The sequence below is a fragment of the Vipera ursinii genome, assembly GCF_947247035.1.
Source record: "Vipera ursinii genome assembly, chromosome: 14".
Taxonomy (NCBI): domain Eukaryota; kingdom Metazoa; phylum Chordata; class Lepidosauria; order Squamata; family Viperidae; genus Vipera; species Vipera ursinii.
Window position 1 is genome coordinate 11,655,601 of NC_139527.1, and position 23,394 is coordinate 11,678,994.

General features: G+C 48.6%; 2 protein-coding genes across 2 annotated transcripts in view; one reads left to right on the plus strand and one right to left on the minus strand.

Annotated features, from left to right (window-relative positions):
- Nucleotides 1-5,056: 5,056 nt before the first annotated feature.
- Nucleotides 5,057-23,394, minus strand: part of RSPH14 (radial spoke head 14 homolog) — a gene marked incomplete at both ends in the record, with an annotated part of 86,862 nt that continues 68,524 nt past the window's right edge. The window contains 3 exons of the mRNA XM_083373859.1: nucleotides 5,057-5,295; nucleotides 6,529-6,665; nucleotides 6,821-7,046. Of these exons, the coding sequence (XP_083229985.1) occupies nucleotides 5,057-5,295; nucleotides 6,529-6,665; nucleotides 6,821-7,046 (602 nt within the window). The remainder of the gene's footprint in view (nucleotides 5,296-6,528; nucleotides 6,666-6,820; nucleotides 7,047-23,394) is intronic.
- GNAZ (G protein subunit alpha z) overlaps nucleotides 17,638-23,394 on the plus strand; it is a 65,015-nt gene continuing 59,258 nt past the window's right edge. The window contains exon 1 of the mRNA XM_083373855.1: nucleotides 17,638-17,779. The gene's annotated coding sequence lies outside the window, so the exon portion shown is untranslated. The remainder of the gene's footprint in view (nucleotides 17,780-23,394) is intronic.

The window sequence follows — 23,394 nt, forward strand, 5'->3', positions numbered from 1 at the left end:
ATGAAGAATGAATACTGAAGATTTAGGATGTGTCCACTGTGTGCTTGCATGCACAAGGAGCACCCCCTTTGCAAAGGAGTACAAATAAATTACCATGGTTTTCTCCTGGAAGTTTTACCTGGTGATTGTTTATTTCAAGTAGACAACGAATCCCACCCCTTCCTTCTTGCCCGCTGGAGGCCCAGGATTGCAGCCGCCTTCCCCCTCCCCAGCCCTGCAGGTTCATGAGTCATCTACATCCCCGTGCAGTGATGGGATTCGGGATTGAGTTGGGGGGAGCGGGTGGGCTGTGAACCAGCCCTTGTTTGGGGCGCCACGGGTGCAAATGTGGCGTGAGCCTCACCAGGGAGATGCCGGTCCTCCAGTTCTTTGTCCCAAAGGTGCTTTTTTTCAAGAGGCAACTGGATTTTCTGGTTTTTCTTTGAAGACGTTTCATTTCTCATGCATTACAACCAAAACAAATCAAGAAACTGTCATTATGGCATATCAGGCTGCCTGAATCCAGCTGTAGTACAGAATTCAAGGAATCTGTGCCATATTTTAAAGCAAAATCTAGTTGCAGTCAGTTCCATGGGGTCAGGATGCTTTGTATGGCCTGGGTGTTTGCTAGTTCTGAATTCCCATGTTAAGCATGCTTTTGTATCCACAATCGGGACAGAGTGTGAAATCTGCATGCCTAACTTTTCCTTAGGTGCCCAAGGTGTTTCTCAACCTTGGGCAATTCTAAGTGGTGTGCACTTCAACTGGGCTGCCTTGGGAATTCTGGGAAGTGGGAAAAAACGTGCAGATTCTGTTGATCCAGGAACAAAGCAGTCACAGCTGTGCTGGACCCTCAACGGCAAAAAGGGCACTGGGGATCCCTTTCACAGGATCCCCAGCACCAGCCCTCCTCGCTTGGCTGGTGTGACAGGGAGGGTCTTTCCAGCTTGAGAGTGACCCCACATCTTGGGTCTAGGGCCAGCATTTTGCAAGCCAAATGATAGTTTGATCTGGAGAGATCTCTCAACCTACAAGGAGCCCATCTGAAGACCAACCAGAGCCTTCTCCTGGACTTCCTGTCTCAAAACAGCAGGACACAGAATCCGCAACTTTTGGTGGGTTTTGGAAGCCTGGCCCAAGATGGATCTAAGGGCCTGGTTTGGGGGCTTCGTGGTAGCCCCCTTAACTTTCCCAAGCCAGCCAGCCAGCCAGCATCTTCTTCATCAAGGCTCAGAGAAGCTGCTTGGCTGGTAGAACACTGGATTTTTTTCTTTACTCCACCAACAGAGTAAACCAGGCTCCATCCAAGGGCATTGCTGACATGTTGTGACAGTAAGCCATGTATATGTATACATTTGAAGTAGACTGTGATGTTTCTCTGTGTGTATGTGGGTATGAGCGCCACTAAGTGCATCTCCCCAGTGCACTGTTTTGTTTCCCATCATGCACTGGGGTAGAAACATCTGAGATGATGGCTGGTGCTCCCTTTGATGTACTTTTCTGCCAGTCTCTAAACCCTGCCCCCCACTTTGTCCCCCCACTCTTTTGCTTCCCCATTTGTCCCCTGGACTGTTCGCTCCAGTCCTTGATGGCATATTTGCTCCTGGAGAACATTAGTCCATCTCCTGCCTGGGGTAAGAATCCATTAAATACCATTTTAGTCCATACAACGGTCTCCCTGACAGATGGCCATCCCAGCTTTGTTTAAACAGCTCCATAAAGGAAGAGCTCCGTGTTGCCTGAGGCGGCCTGTTCCATTGCTGAGCAGCTCTTAATGTTAGGAAATGTTTCCTGATATCAAGCAGAAAGCTACTTCATGGTTACTCGAGCCCATTGTGTCTTGCCCCATCTTATGGGGAAGGGACAGGAAGCAGTAAGCATTGTCCTCCTTTGGTCATCAGAGGAATAGGGAAGCAATACAGTCACCGAATAAGGAAATCACAGGCTTGAAAGTGTCCACAGAGGACTTCTAGTCCAACACCCTGCCCAGAGTAGGAACTGTTGAACCATCCGAGACAGATGCCTCTCCAACCTCCGCTGGACTTCAAGGAATGGAGCACCCATAACTCAAGACTGTTCTACTACTCAATACTCACACCGGGAAATTTCTCCTTATTTCCTTCCTCTACGAAGCTCCTTTGGGAACTCTGGAAATAGCTTCACAGCCACTTCCTTGTGATAAACTTTCAAGGAAAGAACCAGGCTACGTTCCTCTTTTGAGAAATGATGGAAAGACCCCAAAAGCCCACCAAGAGAATTGTAGATCTGGAGAATGGAGATCAGCCAAGGGCGACGGTTGCGTGCTTAGGGTGAGAGACCCAGAAGTGGGTTAGCTAGTCAGAGCAGCTGAGGGAGGCCCCTTTGGGAGTGTGTGTTTGTGTGTGTGTGCTTGTTTGCTGAGTTGGGGGTGAGGGGGCTGCTGACCCTCTCCCTGAGAGGATATTATTGATTATTATGGGAAGTCCTTTGCCTTACATTTTAATTAAATCTAGGTAACTGTAACCTATGCCCATCCTTACTACTCTTAGTTTCTGGGACAGTGAAAACTATTTCCTGGCCATCTTCCCTGAAGCACCATTTTATCTAACTATCCCTCTGTCTGGTTTTTTCCAGCCTGAGCATCCCTGGATTCTTCAGCCTCTCCTCCTGGGCCACATTCTCAAGCCTTTATATTAACTTTGTAATTTCTTTCTGGATATCTGCCCGTATCTTTCTGGAAATGTGCTGCCCAGAATCATACACAGTACTCCATCTGTTATATCCTGAATACGTATTGAGAAAGAAAAATTGAATTAAAATTAAATATACTGTGAACAAGCCTCACAGCGGATCATGAGATATTGAAATGGTGGGTAGTCTCTGTCTTTTAGGATTGACCATCCTCGTCCAAGCAACCAGCAGCCAAGCCAGGGGCCACAGAGTAACTCAGGAGAAGCAGTGAAGGCATAGTAGGTGAAGACCCAGCCTTCTTGAAGTCTACAGCCCTGAGAATAGGATGGAGAAGATCAGCAATGAGGTGGATGGACTGTGGCAGCAACATCTGCACCTTTGAAGGGCCAGGTTGGAGATAGGTCATCTCGAGGAAGGTCTATGTCGTCACTAAAAGGTGATGCTGAGTTGATGGCAAATACTGATAGTCCTTAGTTAATTACCACAACTGGGATGGGCAACTCAGGCATTAAACAAAGGGGTTGCTAGGTGGAATTGTGGTTGTGTTTATAATCAATTGCTCCAGCTGTGTCTCACCAGCATAGAACAGGGGGAAATCTTCCCCTTTGAAGCACCGTCTTCTGATCCATGCCAGATTCACATGAGGTGTATATCATAATGCTGGCTAACATCTGGTTTGCTGTCAGCGGTCTTAGCTACGTCCTCCTCAGATGCTGCAGGGTTTCCAGGCCGCAAATCCCCCACCTTGTCCGTGTCCCACCTTTTCCTCCCCTGCACTTCTCCCTCCCAGTCCAGTCTTCCAGCCTGTCCAAATTAAACTGCAGTTTCATCCTGTCATCCTGCGTGTTGGGTAGATCTCCCAATTCCGTGCCATCTGCAGATTTGATCAGCAGCCCACCAATCCTTTTGGACAGGTCATTAATCAAAGTGTTGAATAACACTGGCGCCAAGATAGATTGCTGTAAACTCTCACTTGGGAACAAGCGACACAAATGCCACGCAGCTTCGCCTCTTGCCAGGGCCTCTTCCCTTTCATGAAGAAACCAACCTGTTCCCATCAGGAACATCTGCATCGCCTGCTCTCCCTGTCCAGCATCCTCTCTCTTCCCAGGCCCTCTCTTTCGTTTCTTGAAGCAAATTGTTTCAACGGTGAAGAAAATCTTACCTCTGCCCCAGCTCGTTCATCCCCCTGCCAGTGATTTTCGTAGTCCTTTACAGTCTTTATCACTTATTCCTGCAGGGATCATTTAGGAGAGACAGCTGTCTTCCCATCCCAGGCTTCCCAAGCATTTTCCTCATGTCGGCACGTTCTTCTTCACGGGCTGTTGGACCGACAGATTCCTGCCTCAGCCCCCCTTGGTAGAGACCCCCGATCTCTACCCCACGTCCTTCCACCCCATCAGAGCAGAGGCCAGGACACCTCCCCACCCTTCCTGGTACGGACTCTGCTGTGAAGGTCCAGAGAACAAGTCTGCTTCTTGACAGGCGTCCTGCCTCTTTCCCAAGAATTCTTTAGCTGTCTTGGTGAATTTGGACCGTGGGCAGATTTGCTTCTTGCCTCTAGACCTTCTCTCCCAGGAGGCCATCAGAAATGGGCGCTTCAGAAATGTGAAATATAAATAAATGTAAGTAATATCCCTGCCAGCCTCCCTCACCAATCTGCATATGCTCTTTACTTGCTCATTTCTCCTGACAGACACAAGGTCAGAATTCTGTCATTTCAGCAGGGTTGGCCTGTTGGTCAAATCTCTGCATTCCCCGATTTATTTATTTAATTAGTTAAATAAATTTGCCTCCTATCTCACCGTGGGGCTACTCTAGGCGGCTTACAAGACTAAAAAGGAAGAAACGAAAAGAGTGTAAACAGATCAGGAACAATAAAACATAGAAAAAGAACACAATCAGAATAGATCAATATGTTAACCAAAAAGCTGGATGGGTAGAGAGCAGAGAGCAATGGGGGGGAGATGGAGTCTCAATCCAGCAGCCCCCTCCCCTTTGGGCCCCAGGCCGACCAGCAGGGCCAGGTCTTCAGGCTCCTGCAGTAGGATGGGAGGCTAGGGAGACCTTACCCTGGAGGGCAGGAGGTTCCAGAGGGCCAACAGTCAGAGTTCTTTGACTGGCAGGATCCGAAGTAGGTCCTCCCTGCCAGTCAGAGTAGAGCAGGCTTGACCTAGCGGGGTTAGACTTTTCATCAGGGAGCCTGGACCTCTGCCATGAAGGGCTTTCAAGGTCAGGAGCCATCAGCTGCTTTAATTCTGTTCCCCTTCTCCTTCACCCTGAACGAGGTAAAAGGAGAGGAGATCCTTCACCCGATCGCTGCGTGCTCTCTTCTGCCCAGTTACATCGCAGACAAAATGGTTCAATACAACTCTTGTCACTTTATTGCCAGTTGCCAAGAGGTTTTCTAAGGTTTCCATTCAATGACCTGTATGGCGATCTGGGCTGCTCTCTGCACAGCCGGACTGGAGTCGCACAGCCGCTTCCGGAACTCCGGCACGTACTTCAATAGGGCCTTGCGGCCTTCTGGGGCTTCTGACAACATGGTCAGGGCCTTGATGGTGTAGAGGCGGACTTTGCTCTTCTCATCATGGATCAGAGGCAGAAGATAATCAATAGCTTCTGCATTAATAGCCGCATATTTCCCTGAAACGGAGAGAAAACATAGTAGGGAATGGACTAGGCCAGCAGTGAGTGGTAAATCTAAGAGGTGAGATGGAAGCAGCTGCACCCAGAAGGTCCGAGTGGGCTTCCTGGCCCCCTTGGCACAACCCAGGCTTTTAGTAAAAACTGCCAAATAAGTTTTATTTAGGTGAGAAATACTACAAAACTATCCTGGATACAAAGTGGAAATTGCTTCTCCAAACTTGCCTTTCCCCTCCTCAGGCCAAGGAGTGCAGCCCAGAGGCTGCTGGTGTGGAGGGAACTAAAGGTGTCTCTAATAAAGACAGAGACGATGAGTGGAGGAAAGACCAGTTCTTTGGAACCCATCTGGATAAAGAAGAGGACGGGAGATGGCCCACATGTGCTCTGGCAGTTGCTCCTCAAGAGGGGAGCGCAGGACAGTGCTCTCCCATTGGTCTGAGAGCCGGGAGACGAAGGCACCAGCTAACATGCTCACAAACCAAGACAGTGACCTGGATAATCTGTTTATGTTTGATTTGCAAAAGAGGTTTTGAAGAATCTTATGAGAAAGGACAAAGAAGAAAGGGGAAATAAAATCAAATTCTATAGCATTATTTGATGGGGCTAAAGACTGATTATTAGAAGTAAAAGGAAGGAATATAAAGTTTGTTTATTTGATCACGATTAAAATACAGATGATGTCATTTCTGGTAACACATAATAGACTAGACACCAGGACTGAAATTGTGATGCTTTGTATAAAGAGATGGGATACGGGAAGATTTGTTGTAATTTAAGAGGAGGTGAAAAGTTATTAAAGTTGTTTATACTTGTGATGAAGGCTGGGAGTAAATTTTGTAAACTTTTTTCTTTTTCTTTTCTATATTCTTTCTTTCCTATTTTTCTTTTTTTCCCTGTACTTTTACTTTTTCTTTCTTTGGTTTATATTAGTTTTTGTTTTCAATTATAATTTCTCCCAGGGAGAAATGGCTGAGCCCCCTCCTCCTCTCCCATGGCTAAAGTGCTGAGCCCCCCCTCCCACGGAGAAAGGGCTGCCCCCCTCCTCTCCCAAAGGGCTGAGCCCCCCTCCTCTCCTACGGAGAAAGGGCTGCCCCCCTCCTCTCCCAAAGGGCTGAGCCCCCCTCCTCTCCCACAGAGAAAGGGCTGCCCCCCTCCTCTCCCAAAGGGCTGAGCCCCCCTCCTCTCCCACGGAGAAAGGGCTGAGCCCCGCCAGCTCTCCTTTGCCTCGCTCACCTTGGGTTGTCACTGCCGAATTCATGAGGGCGCCAGCTGCGTAGGCTCGTACCTCGGCATCCTCATCTTCCAGCAGGGTGACCAGGTCTGGAAAGACGTTTTCTTTGAAGACCATGTTCTTCCCCTCCAATGGGACACTGAAGTGGGGAAAGCATCCCTTTGGATCAGCTGAGGTTGGTCCGCTTGCCTTGCCCTTCAGAGCAGCCAACTAAGCCAGAGTGAAAGCACTCTCGGCACACCTGGAGCTACCCTGGCGCTCCTTCACCCTCTGCCGTGCGCTGGTGTGGCTCACCTGATGGCCATGAGGGCCTGGGCAGCCTTGCGCCTGATGCCCAGGGAGGGGTCCCGGAGCTTCTCCTTCAAGGTAGAAACGGCTCCTGTCGCCAAGGCCTCGAAGGCTTCAACTCGCAGGCAGCCTGTTAGGGTGTCCAGGATGAGTTCTTGGATGTCCTCCCTTTCTGTCTTCAGCTTCTGCACCAGCGATGGGACCAGGCCGCTCTCCACTATCCCAGTGGCCACTGCAAGAGTAAAGAACAGCTCACCCTTCCCTCTCCTGTCCAGCAGCCTGAAGGAAATCAGAGCGCAGGTGTGGCTGTAGGGATTCCCTTCCTACCCTGCTGTCATTACCATGGAGGGGAAGGGCGTTATGACAAAATCCTGGGGAAGAACACTCCGTGCTAATAAAAACGTGTTTCATGTGATTTTTTTAATCCTAAGAAAATATTTGCACTACTGGTCAAAACAGTTGCCTCTTTCTGCCCTCAAACTCCCCTCTGGGAAATCTCTGAGGAGAGGGGACCTTCTAATCAACAATCCTCCATACTTGCCCCAGGCTGCAGTGTGGAAGATTTTCACAACAGATCATGTTAGTTTCATTGTCATGAAAGAGGCAGGTAAATTTAGACTTTGAGGATGGAGCTGGATGTTACAAAAAGCAAAAAAAAAATCCTTTTCTGAGCTTCTGAACCTCAGTGAGTCATGTTGATCGGTGAGCTGCAGAAAAATCATGCAGGGCAGCATCTGACGCCATCCTAGAAACATCCAGCGAAACTCCTGCTCAGCCTCTTCATCTTGTCCCATGAAATTCCTCCAGAGATATTTTGTCCTTTCTGCTTTGAAATATTTACTTGAAGCCCCCACAAAAAGCCCTTCAGAGTTGTGGATTGGTGCCTCATCTTTACAGAAATGCCTCCCAGGACAAAGTCTCTTGCTAAGTGAATAGTGTCACATCCCTGAATTCAGTGAGACTCCCCACCTTTATACTTGGCCTTCGCCAATAGGCCAGGGGTCTCCAACCTTGGCAACCTTATGACTTTTTGACTTCAACTCACAGAATTCCTCAGCCAAGCATCGTCATAAATTGAGGATGCCCAGCAAGTTCCTGTAAGTTGACTCGTAGGTTGTGGACTCCCTGCACCACATTTTGGAAAGGTCATTGACAAACTAGACCATGTCTGGAGGGAAGCAAGTTGACAAGGAGGCTGGAAGAAAATCCTGATGGTGTCAGGAATGGTTGGAATGGCTGGGCATGTTTAATTTGGAGAAGACTGTAGGGAGACGCGAGAGTTGTCCAAGAAAGTACAGTAATGTAGACAAAAGGGCAGGATTGTGTTGTTCCAGAAGTCATGGGGATTAAATTACAAGGAAGACTTCAGTTGGATTTCAGGAAGCATGATCAACTGTTCCAAGAATGAAACATACCACCTAAGGGGATAATGGTGTCTCCTTCATTGGTCAGTTCTTTTTGTGAACTAAAATGCCCTAAAATGTACTCAGAATAATAGAATAACAAATTGGAAGGTCCAATCCAACCACCTGCTCAAGTAAAAGACCTTATACCATCCTGGACAAATGGCTATCCAGTCTCCCCTTGAAACTCTCCAGTGATGGAGCCCTCACAACTTCTGGAGGCAAGCTTTTCCACTGATTAATTGTTCTAGCTGCCAGGAAATTTCTCCTTATTTCTAGGTTGGTTCTCTCCTTGATTAGTTTCCATCTATTGCTTGTTGTTCTGCCATCAGTTTGCTTTGGAGAATAGCTTGACCCCTTCTTCTTCGTGGCTCAAATATAGTCAAGTGTCCTGAGGACATACAGGGAGATTCCTTGGGATCTCACAGTGCAGTCAGGCGTATGCCTGCCAGCTATTTGAAGTTTTGGATTTCTAATGCGGTGTGTCTAACTTCCAAAAAGGAAAATTAAAACTCAAGACTTAATGTCCTAAATACTTCAGTTGGATGCCTGTCAGGTGATTCTTACAGTCCTTTATTTACCAAGCAGGAAACTAAAGCATCTGGGAAGTCACTGACATTGTTAAGGACAAATTCTAATGAGATGAAGGGAAAACCTGGATTCATCAAAGGTGTTACAAAGAGGGCAAAACCCACTTCAGGATGCTGGAGGGAGAATCTGACAGCTCAGTTATTCTGATAGTTGATTTAAGAAAAAATTGGGGGAATCCTTCAAACAGATGCTTTGGAACTGACTTTAGGAATTTGGACAAAAGTGTAAGCCTTTTTTGATTTAAGTCAGTTCATATTCCTTAATATATTTATGCTGGTTTGTACAGATTTGGCTTTGAGCATATTTGCTTGTTAGCACTACGGGTCTTAATTAGATATGCAGCTTGTGATTTAATTTTCAGGAAATTCCTCCATTCAATCAATGCAAGGATGTCAAAACTTTCCCTACAACCACTTATAATAAAATGTTCCAGCTCTTAAATTGGTTGAAGTTGTATAACGTTGAACAACTGTGGTGGTGGTAGTAGAAGAAGGGACCATTCAGTAGTTGATAGAAGCGACCCTCTTCCAAAAGGCTACGTGGGATGCAGGGGTCCTGCCAATAACATTTATGCTTGTGGGTCTTGTCCTGCTCTTCCATGGATCTCAAAAGATTCTAGAAAGATGGAAACAGTGCCAGGAAAATATAAGAACATTCCAGCTGACTGACAACGTTTCGAAGACTTCCCCATTAAATGTGAGTGAATTAATTATGGTGATTCCACACCACCTGTCTCTTCTGGATGTAGGTTACGCCTCTGACGTTTTGTGAAAAGGAGCAAAAATTAATCTGCAGGTCTTAGTTCCAGAACCAAACAGCTGAACTGGGATCTGGCTTCTTCAATGAAAAAACATCTAAGGGGGAAAAAATCCCTTTGGAAATGGATGTGAAGGTGCTGAGGTTAACTTCTGTTGAAAGTTATCCAATATGTGTATTTGTCAACAAACTGACAAACTGTTCTTTTTTCAGAGCAATGAGAAGCCCAAACCACTAACTACTCAAGAAAAAAATGAGATGGAACAGTCAGTAATTCCTGCCAGACTGGCTTAGTTTTTTTTAAAAAAAAATCTAAAATAAAGTTTTCATGATGCGATACTTAAATTAAAAATTAAAATAACAAATACAAAAAGCAGATTTCATTTTGAAAAGCAATAAAGAAAAACAACAGGTACGTCGCAAGGAGACCCTGTACTAGAGCAATGTCTGGCTGTACTGGCCTATCGCCAGCTGTTTTTCTCACGGAAAGCCCTGAGGTTGGAAGGAGCCAGAAAACAGGGCCAGAGTTAGGGGGCCGCCCGTGAGGAGGCCCAGCCCGGCCCCAGGAAGATTGCCACCACCACCACCACCCCGGGCTGATGTTCGGACAGGAGATGAGAAAGACAATTCATGGACCCAAAGCTGTTCCAGGCTTTGCAGGCTGAGGACGGCAGCTGAAATGGGACCAGTGGCAGCTCCCAGGAGAACAGTGGGACATTTTCAGGATTCCAGTCATGTGGCTGCTTTGAGCCGCCCCGCTCAACAATCGGGCAGCTGTTTTGAAAGCTCGCCCTGCACGGAGGAAGACAATTGAGGGATTCTTAGGCCATGAATCAGAGGAGGCAGCGCTCGTGGTCCCAGGAGGGTCTGGGCTGGCAGAAATTGGGCAGAGGCTCTTCGTGCCAGGGAGGCCACCCGCATCGCTAAGACCAGTGGATTCAGGGAAGAACTCCGGCAAAAAGCACACCGGCTCTTCCGGAAGGAGGGTCTTCTGCTCTTCCTGGTCCCAGGGAACATCTGTCTACAGTATTTCTCTGGGCTGAGGTTCGGTTTGTTGGCTCTCACCCAGTGTCCCAGCCGCGGTAAGGTTTATCTTTTTCTTCTCTAAGCACGATGCTCGCTGAACTCTACATTCCGATGCGGCATAAAACTATTAAATTTGCATGCCAGGTGAACACGTCTGGCCATTATTTGCCTGGAGAGCAGGGGTAGGCTCTGAGATGGGGGCCCTGAGCTTGCTAAAGGAACGGGCTGCCCTTCAGCCTGTGCTCTGCGGCCAGCCACAGCAGCAGCAGCAGAGAAGACGAGGTTGTCCCAGCAGTTATGGGGCAAGATGGGGCACATCAGGAGTAACCTGACTTTGGCAGCAGATGGGGTGATGGTGGTGGTGTCTACATGGGCATCAAAAAAAAAAAGGCAAGAAGATGGCTACAAGCATGTAAATGGAAAAAGGGGTGGGTGGGTCTCTGATTATATGTTGTTTGTGGCTGCCTTTTATGACCCTCCTTGTGGGCCTGCCTTGGGGAAGAACAGCTGGGGAATTCTCTGTAGTTTTCCCAGCATTGGAAGAAAAGAAATATGCGGCCTGACATAATTCGAGATTCAGCTGATCCAGGATAAGATGCAAATGGTAAGATAATATACATAGGATGCTGTGGGTCAGTCAAGACAACTTAGAACACTTTCAAGTATGCATTCAATTGGAAAAGTAAGGTTTTTAATTTTTTGCACATATGAGAATCTATTTGATTTGAAAAAATTGCAGAATGTCATTTAATTTTTGATTATGAGGACCCAGATTGTTGGGGGCAATTAAGCTGACTTTGTAATAATACCGCTTGGAGGGGGGTGAAAGCCCTAATAAGCAGGCATATACATAGAATGAAGGCTATTGCTAAGCACATTGGTTTGTGCTTAAATTGTAAGCCGCCCTGAGTCTTCGGAGAAGGGCGGGATATAAATGGGATTAAAATAAAAAAATAAAATAAAAATTATCTGATTTAAAGCTAATCCCTGTAAATTATATCCCCAGAGGATATACTATTTATTATTTATAGTAGGTCAGCAACTGCAACAATTAGATTAAGTGAACAATGGTTACTTTGTCTATGAATTGATAGAGGAAGGGAGGAGATTTTATGCTTATATACACAACTGGAATTTATACATTGGCCCGGGAAGGAAAAATGGATTACAAAGGCAATGATTCCATTGCTTGCGATATGAGATCTATGGGATTAAGTGAGTAAGTCACAGTTAAGAAGTAGCTCCTGGGTACCAGTGTCACTACACTCGGCAGGTGTGCAACCAGCTAGTTTGGTCTTGTAAGGCAGGAGCGTTGGGTATGTTCACTGCCTTGAGTTACTTATAAAGTAATAAAGGTGGGATAAAAATGTATTTAATTAATTAAACAAATAAGGTAGACCAGACTAAGAAAAAATGTCATATAGGCCAGGACTACTCTTATTGTAGGAAACGTCAGTTGCATTATTGGGGTGATGGGTGGCATGAATAGATTAGAATAGAACAGAAAACAGATGAGACGAGAAGAGATCGTAACAGCTACAGCGAGATAATTTGCAGGTCTGAATGTGCTATCACAGCCTTGTGAACTAAGGAGGGGCCAGAGACCGGGGGCTCCAGCCCCTCTTAACTGGCTGTTGCCTGGGTAGTGGCTCTTCCTCCGGCCCTTCAAGGCGGTTCCCTCGGTTCTCCACACAATGTCACAACACACATTTTGTCATTCTCACCCCCCACAGAGGCTTCTGAGCTGCCAAGTGCTCCTCGGCAAACGTGGCATTCAGCAGCCATCGGCCAGGCCTGGAAGAAGAGGGGCCTAAGAAAACAGAGGTCCTACTTCTTGGAGACAATCTCTGCTCTCCTTCCAAACTCGCTCTGCTCAGGCATTTGGGCCAACTGCTCCTCCCCCTCCTCGTTGCTGCCCACCTCGTTCCCTTTCCCTCCTCCACACATTTGTGCCCCCCCCGCCTTCAGTTCCTGTATTCTCTTAAGTCTGCAGACATCTGGCTCTCTAAAATCATCCATTCATCTTGCTATCCCTTTTTTTTAAAAAAAGTGCTTGAAATACGTGAAGAAAAAAAGAGCACAGAACGAAAGGGGAAAGGCAGCGACCTCAGCCTGAATCAAACTCCCAGCGCGACCCCATTGAGAGTGGATGATGGAACTTCCCCAAAGAAGCCCAGCCCTTTGGTCTGAATCTTTTCCTCCCCATGCAGACCCACGGCCTGTGGCCACGTGGTCAGGATTCTTTTTTTTTTTTAAATTTTTATTAAATTTATTATTTAAAAACATTGGACACAGTACCAGCGAGCTGACAAACCTTTTTGTCTACAATGTTTAAATATATATATATACATGTATATATGTACATCAAAAATACACTTAAATACACTTAGATTACAAATCGGTGAAATACCACAATATTTAAAACAGTGAGCTAGTCTGTAAAACCTAATAGAGACCTTTCTTTTTATCCATCCAAAGATACAATTTGTTCCAAATTCTATAATAGTCTGATTGATCTTTATTCTTTAATTCCAAAGTTAATTTGTCCATTTCAGCGCAATCCCAAATTTTCCTAATAACCTCTTTTTGTCCTGGGATCTCATTCTTTTTCCATTTTTGCGCAAATGATATTCTAGCTGCTGTGATAATATGGATCGTTAAGTATAGCACATCTTTAGTGGTCAGGATTCTAACGGCATCCCTCGGCCAGCAATTATGCCGGAATCCAGACACACACCTGGATCCTAGGAAACCTTCATTTGTGGCTTTCTTGCTGATTTTGCATAGCTTCTGCACCACCACTCTTTCTCTATGGAAGGCATCATGGACAAAGCCTTGCCCGTAGTGTAATATTTATATACAATTTTTATCTTTTTATATTTTATTTGCACACCATCCAGAGTCACTCTGAGATGGGCAGTTTCTAAAGTTGACATATCCACAAATATAAAATAAATAAATAAATGAGGGGGTGGGTAAATGATGCCTGACCTGAAATATGGGACTGTATCTGCCACGGCTGCCAAAGAGAAGAAAGCAACCACGGAAACTCTGCAGGCACTTCCCGGGAGGCATCTCCCATAGGTTGACCATTTCTGGTGGAAATCAGCGCTTAGGAGGCGCCGCAGATTCTGCCAGAGCTGGGCCTGAATGCTGATGGCCAAGGGTAGAACCGGCCCTAGGAATCTGGAAGGAGGCCTCTCTTAATGCTGACGTGGGAAGGTCAGCGGGCAGACTGGAAAGGAGGGGGGGAGGGAAGGAGGGAGGGTGGGAGGAAGGAAATGGGTGGGAGGAAGGAAATAGGAGGTAGGTTAGGAAGGAAAGAAAAGGAAGGGAAGGGAAGGGAAAGGAAAGGGAAAGGAAAGAAGGAAAGACAGCAAAAGGTGCCAGACCCAATGGGCATTGCAAACAGTGAGGAGGATGTGAAAAATGCTGGAATGCAAATTCATCTGGCACAAACATTTCTGTCATTTCTGGGGCTTCTCCTTGGCACACTTAGTCAAAGATAAGTTTAGCTTTGGTCCTGTATTTTCAAATTGTAAAGAGAAATAGTGTGAGGAAAGACTTACAAGATTATGAGCCTGTTTTGTTTTTAGAATAAAAATGACTAACGGAAGATGAGATGCTGATTAAATTATGAATGGTGACTTGCTAAAAGAACATACGAGGCTAATAATCAAGCGAGATTAGTCAGACGTGCCGAGTCCACATTTGCCGTGCTTGGAACAGGAGTATTCACTGTAGCTGGATTAAAACCATCCTAGGTCCCTCAAGACCACATCCCGATCCCGGAATCTTAAATCGGAGGGATAATTAAATGCAAGGGAGGGCAGTTGTCCTTGGAATAGCAGCATTCCCAAAATATACCTTTCCAAGAGCTTCATATACTACTCTTGGTGCTGAAACCTGCTTTTATCGTGTTTAACACAATGTTGACCTTTCTTTAACAGTAAGCACTGCTTAAAAAGTGCTATGGAAACCTCTGGGTAGATTCCCCAAAACTCAAGTTAGGGGGGCAGTCCTATGGGGATAAGCAAGCCCGCCCTTCTGCACGACAGGCGTGCAGTCCCCAAGAGGACAGAGTGACAGCCACCACCTGGCGCTCCCATTGTCACTGGTGTTTGTGGCAGACTACCCAGGAACGCAGAAGCTCCACAGGGGCTCCAGCTGCTGGTAGCCTCACTCCCCCTCCTCCTGAAGCCAGCGGACCTCAGCTCTTTTCCCTGAGCACAGATGCTGCGCTTCCATGAGGTGCTGACTGAAGGACTTTGCTTGGTTTCCCCTCCATCCCTGCTCCTCAAGTCCAGTGAAAGGACTTTCATTTTCTTTATTCTATTTATTTGCTCATTTTCTATTCTGCCTTTGTACTGGAAATGCTGTCCACGGCAGTTAATCACAATAACCAATAGATAAAATGCAGAATTGTAAAGCTGGAAGCAAATTTAAAAACAAAGCGCTGTAGTTAAGAATTAATCACTTGCAACTCTATTACGGCAAAAGTGGAGCCTGTCTGAACAGAAGCAGGAAGGGGGTTCAGAGAAGACCCCTCCTCCCTTTGCACACCTGTTACACCAGACATGTCAAACACAAGGCCCGGGGGCCGGATCCGGCCCGCGAAGTGGTTTCATGTGGCCCCCAAAGCCATCCTGGAAACAGGGAGGGAACCGCCCCCACTGCCTTGGCCCTGGCCCAGAGACCCTCCTTCTGCCAGAGACCCTCAGATCTGTCCCACTCCTGCCCAGGCCCCCATAGGCACCCTTGATGCCAACGATGTAGAGCTGGCGTGGCTAGAGCTACCCACTCTAGCCATGCCCACCCAGTAGGCCACGCCCACCCATGCCACACCCACCAGGCCCCTTGAGGGCAACCGCAATGCTGATGCGGCCCTCAATGAAATTGAGTGACACCGTGTTACACTATGCCGCCTTCCTAAACTTCCCTGCAGATGATACCACTCTAATGGCAGAAAGTGTAGAGGAACTAAAGTGCCTCTTGTTGCGAGTGAAGAAGGAGAGTGCAAAACTTGGGTTGAAACTAAACATTAAGAAAACCAAGATCATGGCATCTGGCCCTCTCAATTCCTGGGAAATAGATGGGGAAGAAATGGAGGTAGTGGCAGATTTTATTTTCCTGGGCTCCAAGATCACCGCAGATGGGGACTGTAGCCAAGAAATTAAAAGACGCTTGCTCCTGAGGAGGAAAGCCATGGCAAATCTAGGCAGCACACTAAAAAGCAGAGACATCACCCTGCCAACAAAAGTGCGTATAGTCAAGGCTATGGTCTTCCCAGTTGCAATGTATGGCAGTGAAAGCTGGACCATAAGAAAGGCCTAGCGCCAAAGAATTGAAGCCTTTGAACTATGGTGCTGGAGAAGACTTCTGCGAGTCCCTTGGACTGCAAAGTGATCAAACCGGTCAGTCCTAGAGGAGATCAACCCTGACTGCTCTTTAGAAGGCCAGATCCTGAAGCTAAAACTCAAATCCTTTGGCCACCTAATGAGAAGGAAGGACTCCCTGGAGAAGAGCCTAATGCTGGGAAAGATCGAGGGCAAGAGAAGAAGGGGACAACAGAGAATGAGGTGGCTGGATGGAGTCACTGAAGCAGGAGGCGTGAGCCTAAATAAACTCCAGAAGATGGTGGAGGACAGGAAGGCCTGGAGGAACGTTGTCCATAGGGTCGCGATGGGTCGGACATGACTTCGCAGCTAACAACAACAAACTTCCCTTGCACCATCACCTTTAGGAGATCTGTACGTCCTACATAAAAAGTCTGTATGATAAAACTGGCTTTTCTTCTTGAAAAGTAACTGCAATGTAAGAGAGGATAATAAAGTAATGATTTGTTAATTTCGGAACTGGGTTCTAACTAGATTTTGGGGGCGCTGTTGTAACTGTGAAGGGTTGCTAAGCGACCAGTTGTAAATCGAGGACAACCCGTAATTTAGTCTTCTTGTTTTCCGCATCCTTTGTCTGCTTCTTGAGAAACTCATCCTTCCACCGGCCTGTAGCCTCGTTCGGGCATCCCTGGCATTTCACCCTCCTCCCCTCCACCCAACTGCCTTCCTGCAAGCAGCAGCCTCCATCCATCCTTTGCGGTGACCCAGGTACGGCTCGACACCCGGTCGTGAGCTGAAACGGCACCACCCAGTCGCTGGGGCGGAGGGGGCTCCTCTTTCCAAGGCCTGGTAGCCCGGCTCGCCCCTCCAAGACTGCCCAAGGAGCGCTCTCCTTTGCCGGACACAGTCTTGCCTTGCTTGAAGAGCGGATGGCAACCGCTTAGGCTCCGCTCTATCCCTTCGGCTAGTTCCCTTTTCAGTTGGCCCGTGGCGCGCAGCCGATTCCTACGGCGCGGCAGAGCCGATGGCTCCTCGGGCTGGGCCAGGAGGCGAGAGGCGCTTCTCGGACCCATCCCCGCCTTGGCCAGGAAAGCCAAAAGCCGCCCGGGGGCTCAGGAGCGAGGCGGCCCCCACGGAGAGCGGGGAAGGCGGAGGGCCCGGCCGCTCCGTCTGCCTCCCCGCAGGGCCGGCGGAAGGCTCGGGCGCGCCTCGGACCAGGCCCTTCATCGGGCTCGGCTGGAAGGCAACCCCGCCGCTCCGGGGGGCCCGGGATCCTGGAGCCCGGCCGACCGCCGCGCCCCGACGCGCCCCCTCCCTTTCGGACTGCGCCCGGGGGACGCCCGAGGCCGCGGCTGAAGGACGGGAGGCCGCCCGAGTCGCCCCGCGGCCAGGCTGCCGGGCGTCGCGCGTGGGGACCGGCGGGGGCGGCCCGCGAGGCAGCGGCGCGACGGCCGGGCCGAGCTAAGGGGGCTCCCGCGGCCGCGGACCCGCCCCTTCCCCGGCGCGCCGCGCCATTGGCGCGCGCCGACGCCGATCCGGGGCCGGGCGACCAATCCGGGCCGCGGAGCCTCTGCGGCGCGCCCGCCTCCCCCGCCCGAGGCTCCGGAGCGTGGCCGGCTCTGGCGTGCGGCTGCGGGGAAGCGGCCAGGCGGGCAGGCGGGCGGGCGGGCGGGCGGGCGAGCGAGCGGGGAGGCCGGTGGAGGGAGAGGCCCGTCCGTCCCTGCTGGGCGCGGGCAGCGGCCGGCCGCTTCCTGCCTCTGCCGCCTGCGGGCCGTCGCGGGGCGCCGCCGATGGGAGCGCCGGCTTCGCCCAAGCGCCGCGGCAGAGTCTGCCCGCCCCGCCGCCGCCAGGAGGTGAGTGCCGGCCGCGCTGCCTCCCCGTCCCTCCGGCGCCGGAGCGGCTCCTTCCCCGGGAGGCGCCCGCCGGCCCCGCCGTGTGCCGCTGCGGGCGCCTCTCCGGAAGCGGCGGGGCGGCGGCCGCCTCCTGCGGGAAGGGGCGGCGGGGAGCCCGGCAGACCCCGCGGAGGAGCGCGCGCCCCCGCCCAGCCCTGCGCAGCCCGCCCGCTCGCCGCTCCCGACGCCGCTGCCGCAGCGCCCTTCCCGGCGGGGCCGCCTCCGGCCAGTCCCCGAGCGCGGCGGGGGCTGCTTGGCGGGCAGGGGAGGCGGCGGCTGGGCTCCGCGGGGCGGCGGGCGCGGGCGGGGGGAGCCGGAGGGCGCCGGGGCGGGCAGCCGGGCAGGGGCGGGCAGGGCCTCGCAGCCGAGTCCTCGCCGGGGCTGCGGGTCCGTCCAGCGAACCGCGGGGCCAACGGAGGCTTTGGGCGCGGGTTGCGGGTGAGGAAACGGCGACCCTGCAGGGCAGAGCTAGCCGGGGGCCTTCCCGTCTCGGCCCCGCCGCCTTTGCCAGCGCAGCGGAGGAAGGAGCCCTCGGGCAGCTCCGGAGGAAGGCAGAGACGATGCTGGGAGAGGCTGCTCCGGCCGGGCAGAATCGGCGAGGCTGGGCGGTTTCTCCCTGGGGCCGCGGTCAATGCCAGCCGGCCACGTTTGCGCGAAGGGCGCTCGTTTCTTCTGCCTTAGGGCGTCGGGCGTCATTTGAGGCTCGGCCGCGGTGGGTTTAAAGGCAGGCAGTCGTCAGGTGCGGCCGGGCTTTCTCTTGGGAAGGGCCTAGGGAAGCAGAGCCGGTCCCTGCAGTGCCCAAGGGCGGCCAGGATGCTAATGGAGCAGGAGGGTCTGGTGGCGTGTCCAGTTGGTGGCCCGGGTTGGCTTGGATTTCTTGGGAAAAGAAGGATCCGTGCAAGCCCAGATGTCTCCTAGGCTTGAGAGTAACACCCAACAGGCACGGGATGAGCTGGGAAAACCCTGGAGGAGGAAGAGGCCTTAAGTGGCATCTGATTTTGAAGCCTCCTCCTGGGGAAAGGAGAGTTGACCCTCCTGGTTATTCACCCCCAGGCAGCTTGAGACTCATTTGGCAGGCAACCGCTGCCCTAGGACCATGTGGCCATTAGGGTAGTTGCTGTGTTAATAAAATCCGGTGTTGATGAATGGTTTTCACTGTACAGAGCCACAAATATAAAGCAAGCGGGTATAACGTATGATTCCCTGCACACGTACTGGGGAGAGAGCCTCAGAGGCCTCGCTGGAAGTGATAAATATGCAGTGGCTCAGACAGCAATATTTAGATGAAGTCACAGGTGAATATTCTGTTTACATGGTTTTGAATCTAAGATTGAAGTGAGGGACGGCAGCTTTAAATCCTGCATATGTGCTTAAATCCTTCAGGCTGGGTATGAAATTGTAGAAACGTAAAAATGATCTGTGCAAGGTTGCAATGGCTGGTCCAGACCACTCAGGATATTTTATCCCATGTGACATCCAAAAGCAAATTACGATCCCAGTTATATTTAAAAACCTGAACCCTTTGACATAACATGTAAGTGCAATTAAAAGATACCTTTACCAAGATGCGGTGGAGAAAAATCACCAAACCTTTAATGACTGAAAAGTGTAAAAACAAACAAACCATAAAGCAAATATCAACAAAGTATAATCTGATTTCCCAACGCAATGAGTTGTTTTTTCAGAGAATAACCATTTCTGCCATATGAAATTAGCACTGGTTCCAGTGAGTTGCAGTTTTCATTTAGAGTTTTCTAAAAGTAGCCCAACAGTGCTTGATGTGCCATATCAGCATCCCAACTCCCAAAATAGACAATAATGAATCTCTGAAAAACCACGAACTTAAAGAAATATTAGACGATTCGTAATGCTGAAGTGGGAGGGCTATAAGAGATGAGAACAGAGTCCATCCGCCACTCTGCCAACCGCAGGCAGACCAGAAGTCTTCCTCTTCAGTCTCCAAGGAAAAAGTAGGGAAAGGGCAAATTTTAAACCAGGGCAAACCGGTTCCACCTGGAGAGCCTGCACGCCTGGGGCACCACGGACGGAGGGCCAGAGTGGGCAAGGCTTCCCATTTTTGGCTGTACACCGTTGCTTCTCAGTTAGCATCAACATGCTTCCAATTTGTGGAGGGGGTCCTTCTCTGATGTCTTCTGTGTTTCCACTTGGTTTTGTGGATGGTTGGTTGATTATTACGGAAAGTAGGGATTCCTCCTTAGGGCAGTCCAAGCGGAGAGCCTGTATATACATACATACATGCATACATACATACATACATACATATATATACATGAGGCATCAAGGGCTGGAGGGACAAAGTAGGCAGTTTCAGTTTCCCATTCTTGGCCTCTGCCGGCATGCCATCATCTATCGGTTAGCATCAATGTGTTTCCAACCAACGGGTTGGTTTTGTAGATGGTTGATTGTTATGGGAGGTAAGGATTCCGCCTCGGGGCAGTCCATGCTCAGTCCATGATAGGAAACTGCAGAGGTTTCAGCCAGTTAGGCAAAACGGCATCATAGCTCAGGAGGTGGATGACTTGGGGCCATCAGACTGAATGGGAAGCTGATGAGGACTGTATAATAATCAGAATAGTGGAGGTCATGTAGTCCAGCCCTCTGCTCAAGCAGGAGTCCTCCCTATATCATTTCCGACAAGTGGCTGTCCACTCTCTTTTAAAAGTCCTCCAGTGATGAAGCACCCACAACATCTGAAGGCAAAGCTGTTCCACTGGTTAATTGTCCTCACTGTTAGGAAGTTTCTCCTTAATTCCAGGTTGCTTCTCTCTTTGATCAGTTTCCAACCTTTTTTCTTGTCTTACCTTCTGGTGCAAGACTGTGGACTTCCTTCTGGAGTCTGCCCATATTTTGTCCATTCTTAGCTGTGAGAGAATATAAAAAATGCCAGCTGTGCTATCAAGTAGCCTTATTTTCAGCAGAAAACTCAACTGCTCTTTGTTCCTCTTTCATTCTTGTAATCTAGCCAGGTAAAAGCCGTGCGACAGAGCCTTAATTTAAATATGTGTTTGCGTCACTGACAGTCTCCCTCCAAAGGATTCTACTTGTATAAATTCTTTTAATTCTGCAGGTCTGAGAAAGGGAAATTCAGCTGATGTGCTTCTCTGGGCCTCTGAAAGAGGCAGCCTTGATAGAACTGAAAAGCTGTAGCAGTGATTTGAATAAGTTCCTGTAATAACAACTGAATTATCATTGGAACAAATCTAGGTACTTCTGATTAAACAGGTTCCATAAAAAGGCATGGCAAGAAGAAACAGTGAGCTGGTTTGAGTTTTTATGGCATATATAGCCTGTCTGCTTCTCTGGTTAGTACCCACTGCGTGGGTTCCAGGGGAGGTAGCTGCCTTCCTCCGGGATCCAGCCCTGCCTTCAGCCTGATTTGCAAGAGAGTCAGATGTGGGAGTGGAGCTCACGGCAGGGGGCATCCTTCGCTGGTGGACACCAGGTGATGATCCGGGAGCTGTGGCATAGCCCAGAGGGCTGTGGCTGCAAATCGTGCCGGTTGGGAAGAGGCATCCTCTCCCTTTCCTGCTTTCCAGAAAACCTCTGCCCACGAGCGAATTTGAAGCAGCAGTGCTGTGTGGCAGCTAGCATTTTACATGCATGCAGGTGATCCCATGCGGAATGCAAGTGAGGCTCGGCCGTCTCCGCCTAAGAATGGCCACAGTTACGGTAGCAAAAAAGAGAATATTTATAACTAAGGTTGAAATGGGTTAGGGTCCTTGGTTTGGTTGTTTTCTTGCGGACTTTCACGACCCAACTAGGTAACATCATCGGTGCAAATCCCACTCCCCAAACACTGATGATGATGATGTTATCTAGTTGGATCGTGAAACACCTGCAAGAAAACAGTCAAGCTCAGAGACCGCTAAGGACCCCACAGTGATGATGAAGGTGCCCTCACCTGGGCCTGGAGTGACAGGGTCAGTTTTGTGCCACTCTTGAGTAACGCCACTTGCCCATCGGAAGGCGCCCAACTCAGTTCTGAAGAACAAAGTGCCTTGCTTTACCAGGAAACACTTCTAACCTGCCCCAGAGTTCAGTCTCCTCTCCTACCCTCAGCCCACTCTGCATCCAGACATTACCTTTGGACCTTCAGGGATTCTCTGAATCCAGGTGAAATGACCTCATCTGGTTTTGGAAAGTTTAAAGTGGGTGTAGGACAACCCAAAGTTATTCTGGCCTCTGGGGCAGACCTTCTTAATGGCTGGGTGTTTTAAAAAGCAGCTGGTGACCCAGATCTGCCACCTCAGGTGCCTCCTGCTGTTTCTCTCATCTCTGAGCACAGAGGTGGTAGCAATTCTGGCTCCATTTATAGCCAAAAGAGAGAGGTGGGTGCAAAGCTCTCGTTTCCCCCCTCCCATAAGGCAACGCTGAATCACAAGAAGGCGGTCTGTAATTAAATGGTGCAGTTCTAATCCAGCTTTTCCAGGGCTCACTTGAAATGATATTTACTATTCAAAATGGATTTTCTTTCTGGGAAATGGAAAGATAGTCTAACATCTGTAACTTATTAACAGAAATCCTTTTACCTGCTTTTTTATTCTAAATGCTACAGAACCAGCTGTGGATAATTTCCCCTGGTATATTAACAGGGAATTTTGTCTACCTGTTTGTGAAACCAGGGTTTCAGTTAATTATTTAATTATTATTTTATTTGTATACTACCAGATTGAATGGGCTCATGGCAGTTTACAAATAAAACGGGAAAATTATTGGGCAAAGCCTCTTGCAGCCCAATTTTGCACATTAACTTGGCAGTGATTCATTCTAAATTGGGAATTTCGGCTATGTTTAGAAATGTGGCTTTTCTTTGTTTATGTTTCTCATACTGGATTGTTTCCTATTTTGGTGTTATGTATCAATGATCTTTTATCAATTTTTCACTCTGATCAGTTGGAATTGCTTTGTTATTTTTCAGAAGTGTCTAAAAGAAAGCTAAAGACTTTTCTAAGATAGAGGGACACCAGCAGGATGTCTTAATTTATTTTCCACAATTCTGAGAGTAATTTAAATAAGAGATGTAAGTTCTAAAAGGTAATCTTTCTAAATTATTTCAGTAAACAGGAAATTCAAGTAAATTTCATTATTTTCTAGAAAAAAATAGTTGATAGATATTATAGACTTAACAACCCAAGTTGTATTTCTGAAGAAAGCTTAAAGGATGAAACTTCAGAGTATATTTACTCAAAGATCTCTCCAGACAAAAGTAAAATGGAAGCAAAGGTAGACTTTCTAGAAAGCAATCTGTGTGCAAACAACCTGAAATTTAAGCACACACCAGAAGAATTTGGTAAGGAAACTCTAGAAAACTACTTGATATGGATGAATTTTTGAAAGTTCTAAAAATTGATGGGATAAATTTCTGGAGAGTATGAGGAAAACAACTGCTACACAACCTATTTGTAAAACAGTAAAATTGTTTTTCCTCAAGACAATTTTTTTACTGAATTTAGATAGAAAAAAATGAACAGATCCTGAATCAAATATATGGAGAAAATGAAGTATTTTTCTGAAGAGAGTTTTTTCCAGGCTAACTTAATTTCTGAAACTTACTT